The following is a 7,995-nucleotide window of genomic DNA, read 5'->3' as shown; positions in this document are numbered from 1 at the left end:
TCAGGAGCTCCCCCCGCAGCCGCAGCCCCGGCTGCAGCCCAGCCGCGCTGTAGCACCGGCAGGCCTGGCGTGCGTCGGCCTGTCGGAACACTCTGCAACCGGTCGAGAAAAGCCCACCCTTGCCTCTAAGATCATTTAAGCCCCGTTTGCCATAGGTCAGCGGTTACAGCCAGTCTGCGTGTGCAGGGCTGAGCTATGTGGAATGAGCAAAGCCACAACAAAGTTGTTGCTGGGGCTGTGGGTTTTTCCCATCATGTGGCTATGGAGCCAGTCAGTTCAGTATTTTATTTTATTTTTTAAATCCAAGTTTGTCTGTCCCACATTGATTCTACTCTGAGCCGGTTTGCAGAGTAACCATTTGTAAGAAAAGTTGTGCTGTCACCTTCAACTGTCGGCCTATAAAACACATTTTAGGACAGGGGTCCTAACACTCAAGACTTACTTTCACAGTTAAGAAATTTCCTGCTGTACTAATTGTTCTTTTTTTTTTAAATTAATTTTATTTTTGGTCACCATTCTTATTTCAAGAAGAAAAAAAAAATGCAGTGTTCACACTAGTGTACAGTAGGTTGAGGCGTGAGCCTGCTGTGTGTAACTCGTGGATATGGAGCTGTTGTTAAATGATTTTACAAGCTGTTCCCATGCCGGTCCTCCACCATTGCTCCCCTTTGCCCCTTCCAGCGGGAGCCAGCAGGGAGAAGCTCTTTGGTGGCCAGCGGCCTCTGGGGATGGCCAGTGCTGCTGGAGGGGGCGCAGGCGAGGGTGGTGAGAACCAGAGCTGGGGAAGGGGAAAATAAAACCAAGGTAGAGGAGACTGTACAATTGCATTGAAAGCAGTTTAGCAAAAAGCGCTCTCGTTGGACAGCTTTAAGAACAATGTGAATGAAAACTTAGCAACTTGGGTAGGAATCTTGGAAAATTCTATAAATGTATACTTGAAATTCTGTTTGTATTAAAAACCAACAAATCGCATTTTCTTCTTTCTTTTAACACTGTGTAAAAGAACATTATGCATGTGAGTGGTTTGCGAATTAAATGGTTTAATACTCAAGATCCTTGTCTGTGTCCTGTAGCCAACTGCTCTGACATTGATTTTCTCTTTGCTGCCCACTTCAAATCAGCCGAGGTGCAAGAACCTGGGCCCTGCTTCACACAGCTCTGCACCGCCCTGGGCTGTGCAGGCCGCTTCTCCTGGCGCCTTCAGTGAATTCTGTCCTCCTTTTTATTTCTTTTCTTTTTAAATGAGCTTTGTCTCATCACTTCTGCAGGCTCAGCCCTTTTCAGTCTCTGTCAGGTAGAGAAATCATCATGCTCTGGCCTGAGAGTGTCTTTCTGGAGCTGCACAATGAGGTAAGGAAGCAGAAGATGGGATCCAGCAAGAGAAGCCACCGTGGTGACTGCCAGAAGAGCTGCTTTCTGAGCTCTGTTATTTCTAAAATGCTGCTCCTTTCTTCCAGGGTCCCAGCTTCGGTGCTGCACAAATGGCTTCCTTCTGAGGTATCCCTCTAGGCAAGCACATCACAAAAAGGCTGAGTGCTTTACAGGTCTCCCGTGTGTGTAGGGGGCCGACTGCTTTAGCGCCGTGATGGGACACAAGGTGACTTTGTGGTCAAACCACCCAACACTTGCAACACAAACAGGTGCTCACACCTTCCTACTTGGGAACAGGAGAGAGGGTCCTTCAAAACCCCAAACTGCTTCCAAAACTAGAGACAGGTTGACCAAACATCTTTTCAGACTAGCTCCTTCACAGACTGGCACATGTTAAGTTCACTCCCTCGTTGCTCGGCTTGCTGTGGCAATGGAAACCTTTATCAAGGCAGATGTTTTACTGGTCCTACAAAATCCTGTGTGGGGAGTGCTGTCTGCTGGTGTTTGAGCAGCTGTCTGCCCACAGAATTGCTCAGTTGGAAAAGCCCTCTGAGATCATCACGTTCAGCCGTTCCTGTCTACCCCCTAAACCATATCCCTAAGTACCTCGTCTGCCCGCTCTTTAAACACATCCAGGGATGGTGACTCCACCACCTCCCTGGGCAGCCTGTGCCAGCTTCTGACGACCCTCTCAGTAAAGAACTTCCTCCTTATCTCTAACCTGCCCACAACACTTCTGCAACAGGCACTGACGGCCGGACAGGACTCACTGCCCTTTGCCCTTTTTGTTTTAAGCAGCTGCCCTAAATGCAGAAATACTGGAGAAAAGCTCACCACATTTGCTTCTGCACGTTGAAGAGCACCCTGACAGAGGTCCTCAAGCAGCATGGTTACCTGGGGTGGACCTGAGGTCAGATCACACATTTAACATGGAGTGAACTTGCAGGTGAAGTAACAGATTTTTAACAGAGCTATGGATATTGTCTCCCTTACCTGGGCATTGCCACAGGTCATGGACACCCCTAGCTTTTAACATGGAGCTACTTTAAATCTTTCTCCTCAGAAAGACACATTCACAGCCTTGGCTATGCAGTGCTTCCACTCCTCCTGGGCATTGCCACAGGTCATGGACACCCCTGCTTTTAACATGGAGCTACTTTAAATCTTACTCCTCAGAAAGACACATTCACAGCCTTGACTATGCAGTGCTTCCACTCCCGACTGCTCAGCACCTGGGCACATCAGCCACGCCAGAGCCGGTGGCAAGGAGGGCTCTGGTGCTGGGCAGCTCTGTTCCACACAGAGCTGGGGGAGACGTTTCTGGCCCAGCCAGCACACGGCATTGGATGCTCCTGCGCCACTGACCTCTCCAGCATGGGGCTGTTCTGCTGGGACTGGGGAGCGCAGGGAAGGGCCCAGTTGTTGAAAAAGGAAAGTTTCTGTAGGCCTAGGAAGTGACTTAGTGAAAACTGTCCATCCAGAGATCAGTTTGTTACATACAGATCTATAGGTTTTTAATGAACCAGGGGATCAGAGTTACAGTTTGAGCCCTGAAAGGGAGGAGGGTTGGATATGAGAATGACAGCAATGCTGGACTTGGGTTTGGGTGTCCCAAAAATACTGGTGCTGGAAACAAATCAGTTTTCCTTTGAGTGAAGGCTGGAAGCAGGTGAGGTGCCCTCTGAGCCCTCGCCTGACACCGCAAGGAGGAGCAGTGACAGCCCAGTTGGATGCAGCCCCTCCCCGCTGCTTACACCAAGCAGTAAGACCAAGCACCCTGGGAGCAGCCTGGGCCTTGTGGCAATACCCTGCTGCCCCTTTTCCAGAGGCAGCGGAGGGAGAAGCAAGGCCCTGACAGCCCCTTTAAGAGCAAGGATCAGCTATTCTGCCCATGAAGATAATGGTGTTGAGGGCGGCTTCCCGGATGAAAAGCAGGAAGGGCCTGTTGGCATTGAAGATTATTCTGTTCATGGGGAAGGAGCGGCCGGAGACAGTGACAGCTGTAGCAGCTGATGCCTCACTGCCTTCTTCATTCACCTACCAACAGAAGAGAAGATGGGATTAAAATACGGGCATTATGCACTACTTAAAGGGCTCTCCCACCTTCCCTCAAAGGCCCAGATCATTGAGGACGTAAACACCGTGGGTTCAGAGCTATTTTTTCTTTCAATGCTTCAAGTTTTAAAAGACAAAGAGGAAGACACCCCTGGGACAAAACCAGGCTTACCTCGAGGAAAGCTTTGTGGAAAGCCTCGGATACGTACAGATCTGTACGGCCCTCTGCAATGATACCTGAAATACAACATTGCGAAAGTTAAAACTATGTATTTGGACAACAGCTAAAGAGAGCTCCTTCATGGTCTGCATTCAAGGACAAGGCACATCTACACTAACAGAAGAATGTCCTCCACCAACTGCAATTGATTGCTTAACTCCCGTGCCCTTAATGCAGAGCAGCGCTGCATGTCCATGATGGGATGGACCACAGAGTCCATCACTGACTGCAGCAACCTTTAAGTGCTTCCGTGTTCTCGATCCTCACGTGCTGCTGTACCTACTGCCCTGGTGCCTGTGGAGGAACGGTCACCCCCCACCTTCACTCTGCACCGCTTCATCTTCACATCTGACCTGGGAGTCTGGCATTTTCCGGACTGAAGAGATCTTCCAGCCCCATTTTTCTCAGCTTCTCCTTGACACTGAAGCTGTCCTCGACACGGAAGCGAGGGAGATAGACAAAGAGAGAGACCTCCGTCATGGAGTCTATCCAGCCCTGCAGCTTCTCCGATGTCAGGTCTCGCTCCACCTCCACCAGCGGTGTCCCAGCACTGGGCAGGACCAGCACCATCGTGATATCGTCCCCTTTGTAAGGCAGCTCCAGCACCTGGACTTTGTCCTGCGGGATGGATGCGTGGTGGAATTTGGACTCTTGGTACATGATTGGGACTTTGCAAGTCTCGCCATTGGCTGTATGAAATAAATCCAGTTTTGTGTTTGGAGCTGGGAACTGTGATTTCCAGTGCCCCTAAAAGGAAGAGGGGGAGGACAGAGATGAACGTGAGCACCATGTTCTCCCCCAAGGAAATGGGCTGCTCCCCCAGTTTTGTTATCCATACCTTAAAATAAATGGTATTGACCAGGACCAGGACGGTGAGATCATCAATACCTCTTTCTGGGACCACTTCTGTAATGCGCTTCTCTGTCTTATTAGCCACCCACTCATTAATGATCTTCCTGGAAAGTTCTGGCTTCTCCTGAAGGAAGAGACAAAAAAGGAGTTAAGTTCAGCATTTTAAATACCTCTTTGTATCCCTTCTGCAGAAGACAGGTCAACAGTGCATGTGCTTGGGGAGGACACTGCTCCCAGTGTGGTGCTGCAGCGTTTAGAAACGCGAAGCTGGCACGTGGTGGTGGTTAAGGTGAGCTGGAACAGAAGGTGCTGCATCCCATGCTCCCTTCTGCCTCCACTGATGTCCCACACACCCAGAGTGAGGCACTCCCTGTGGGCAAGAGACAGAGATGCAGCAAAAGCAGAAGAACAGGAAGGGGAAAAAAACAAAGAAAAAAGAAAAACCCCAAGTGGTTCAAACTCACTTTGAAGTTCAAGGGCCAAAGTTTCGCTCCATAAACTATTTCACTGATGTTCTGGTAAGTCTCATTGAAGACTAAAGATTTCTCCCCGAAGAGGCGGTTGGCGGATACCAGCTCTGAGGATTTGTTGGCTTTCTTGTACAGTCGGCAGTTCAGCTTGGCAAAGAAGAAGTGGATCTGATCAGACGTCTTCTCTGAAATGGTGTCGAATCGAAAGACCTGGAGAAGCCAAGCAGTGAGAAGGAATCCATGAGCAGGCTCTTGCACTCCCACAGCAGGTGGTGGGGACACAGCCCTTGCCTGCTGCTCAACAGCCCAGATCACAGAGCAGAGAAATTTGCAGGCCCTCAGAGCTTCACCCTCCATGTTTAATTTGGAACTCAAATCTACATAAAAGCAACACATCACCAGCCTAAGACCCTGTTTTGGAGTCCAAAATGCAGGCTTAAACACTGCTCAGCATCCTGAGGTACTGCTCCTCTTTCTAACCCTGGCTTCCTTGCTCTCCATACTCTGCCTTTGACTGGTCCCAGCTCCTGGCTGCCTCTGACCCAGGAGAAGGCTCCAGCTCCTGCTCACTGAAGTTCCTTTCCTAGAGCTATGGGCAAAGCACCTACTTGGATCTGTCCCTTCCTCTGCCTCAGTTCCCCACCCGGCTGTCAGGGGGAGATGCATCATTTTGTATGTGTCTGTCTCAAACGTGGGCATGACTTGGCTCGACCCTTTAGGTGGCTGTGCAGAAGACAGGCTAAGGTCTCAGCAACGTTTTTCGCTGTGCACTCTGACCCTGTCAGGAAGCAGACTCAAGCTTGGCACAAGGCTTTCCCCAGTACTGTTAAAATTAACACAGTTTATGCACAGTGTCCACAAACCCCCACACACCCCAGTGAGAGCCTCACACGAGATGAGCACCACACTGATGGGGCCTGGAAAGAGCTCTCGGCTCAGAGCAGGTCACAGGAGAACTCACGAGGTTTGCGCTAAACCCTCACGATGATGCCAAAAGCTGCTCCTTCCCAGGATTCTCATGGCCTGTTGAGTAATTCTGGTACATGTTATCTATTTTTGCAGGGATTGAGATTATGTAGCAATCAGCTGAGGGTAGACTTCTGCAGCACAGTGAATTTTTTCTTATCTGTTCCTAGCTGTCAGCTGAAAGGACAGTTATGATTTGTCTACTTCTATCCACCCTCAGGGCTTTAAGGCACAGAAAATCCCATATCACGTTTCTCCACACCAGCACCCAGGAGCTCTGGCACCATTCTCTGTGTGGCAAAGGGGGTGTTACTGGCCCTTTTGTAGGGAGCACAGCTCTGCCTCCCAGGGGGCTCAGTGAGAGAAGGGTCCTCCTCCAGCAGGGAGGGCAGCCCAGAAGGGAAAGCACAAGTGAAGATTTTGGAGATGCAGTTCACTGCTCTGCTCTGCTGTAGACGATGGCAGGTGGCCCCAACGTTACTCCAGAGGCAGGATCTGTAAGGACAGCAGCAGTGTGGACAAGTGGAGCAGTTTAAGTCACACCTCCCTGTTACAGGGAAAAGGCCCCTCTGCGCTGTAGTCTCCCCCCTGCAAGGAAGGCGCAGGCAGTACCAAACCTCACATGGCAGATGAGTGCCCTCACAGCTGTCAGGCAAGCAGGTCTGAGAGTGAGAAGGGGGCTTGGACAAGCAGGGAGTTAATAGGTCTCATGGACGAGCCAGAACTCAGGATTACAACTCAGCCCAGGACCAGAGCTCACCCCCAAGTTTAGGAACCAGATCTGGAAGAAGTTCTCTCCATGCAAGCTCCCATGCTTAGGAAGATCAGGCCCTTACTGTGCTGCTGTAATACTGCCCAACGCAAGCACACAGAAGCTGTCAGTCCTGGCTGAGTGCTTGGACTCTTACGCTTCCTACAAAGATGCCTTCAAGAAGTAACTGATGTTTCTATGCTCCCACACGGTGCTAGAGCCCTGGAAGCCAGGTGGACTGCAGGGTGTCCCATGTGTCTTATTTGTGTCCCAAAGAGAGAGAAAGGGAATGTGGAAAAAGAGCCTCTCCCAATGGAACTTCCTCTTGTGGCTTTTCCTGGTTGTTTTTTTTGTGTAAGAAAAGGCTTAGCTACCTGCTCAGCTGCGTGTTTGCCCAATCTGCAAGAACCAAACTGGTCCCATTCCCTTCCCGCATCTCCCAAATGGGCTTCCTCTTCTCCAGATGAAAACTAACCTCTCAAACCCTGGAAATCCACCCTGAATTCGGGATCCAAACAGGGAGTCAGAGGAAAGAGCTGGGATCTAAACAAATGCAGGGACAAGCAGCCTGTGTATGTCATTTCCAAGGGCTTGTTTAAATAAAGGTCTCCCTTTCTAAGCCAGGGAGCCATCCTGACCCAGAGAGCCCTTTAGCACCTCTGCTGTCTTTCAGACCCTGGTGACAGCCACAGGAAAAGGCTGAGGAAATGCCACTGACCTCCATGAGCTGCTGGAGGGTGCTGCCACAGGCTCCAAGCTTTGTCATGGCAAAGGCTGTAGAAATGCTGAGGGGTGACATGAAGATGTTCTCCCCATTGTCCTTGGAGTCAGCCAGGTACTTGTAGAAGACAACAGCAAAGCGTGAGTTGGCCTTTGACAGCTCCCAGACCCGGGGGTTAGTAGACTCCGGGAGCTTGCCCTTCCATGGCTCTTGCCCCTCGTCCTCCTGCGGCTTCTTCTCAGGGTTGCGATAGATGCAGATGGGGTTCACCGGGATGTCGCGTGGCTTTATGGTGCAAATGTCTTGCACGACATAGTGCTCAGGGGCAGCCAGACCCCAGACGCTGAAGAGACACACCACAAAAAGATGCATTCTCCTGGAAACAGAAAGAGAGAGCTAACGCGCACTCACCTGCCCAGAAAACGCAAGCTGCCACCGCAGCCCACGGGGCTTGTTTCAGCCACCAGAGTGACAGGAGCCACGTGGCCCTCTCCAATCATCCTTGTGTCCCGTAGCTGCAGGACAAGTGGGGACGACGGACACCACCAGCAGCACGAGCATGCCTCTGAGCACACCCTGCTTTTAGAAA

The 7,995-nt window shown here is 50.7% G+C and overlaps 1 protein-coding gene across 1 annotated transcript; it reads right to left on the bottom strand.

Moving 5' to 3' along the window:
- Positions 1 to 2,863: 2,863 nt before the first annotated feature.
- Positions 2,864 to 7,778, bottom strand: SERPINC1 (serpin peptidase inhibitor, clade C (antithrombin), member 1). Its single transcript, XM_010182688.1, has 6 exons — positions 7,404 to 7,778; positions 4,963 to 5,178; positions 4,485 to 4,622; positions 4,000 to 4,393; positions 3,599 to 3,663; positions 2,864 to 3,408 (listed from the first exon to the last, which is right to left on the bottom strand). The coding sequence occupies exons 1-6, from the start codon at positions 7,776 to 7,778 to the stop codon at positions 3,235 to 3,237; spliced, it is 1,362 nt and encodes a 453-aa protein (XP_010180990.1). The 3' UTR covers positions 2,864 to 3,234.
- Positions 7,779 to 7,995: the final 217 nt, after the last annotated feature.

This window comes from Mesitornis unicolor, unplaced genomic scaffold (genome assembly GCF_000695765.1).
Source record: "Mesitornis unicolor isolate BGI_N332 unplaced genomic scaffold, ASM69576v1 scaffold29600, whole genome shotgun sequence".
Lineage (NCBI taxonomy): Eukaryota > Metazoa > Chordata > Aves > Mesitornithiformes > Mesitornithidae > Mesitornis > Mesitornis unicolor.
The sequence above is the reverse complement of the archived record's forward strand: the minus strand, read 5'-3'. Positions and strand labels throughout refer to the sequence as shown.

Excerpts from the sequence above, each read along its gene's own strand:
- SERPINC1 (XM_010182688.1), bottom strand. The coding sequence starts at position 7,778 with ATGCATCTTTTTGTGGTGTGTCTCTTCAGCGTCTGGGGTCTGGCTGCC. Across the intron at positions 4,623-4,962 it reads TTTGGCCCTTGAACTTCAAA|GAGAAGCCAGAACTTTCCAG; the intron begins GTGAGTTTGAAC and ends CTCTTCCTTCAG. Across the intron at positions 3,409-3,598 it reads TCCACAAAGCTTTCCTCGAG|GTGAATGAAGAAGGCAGTGA; the intron begins GTAAGCCTGGTT and ends TTCTGTTGGTAG.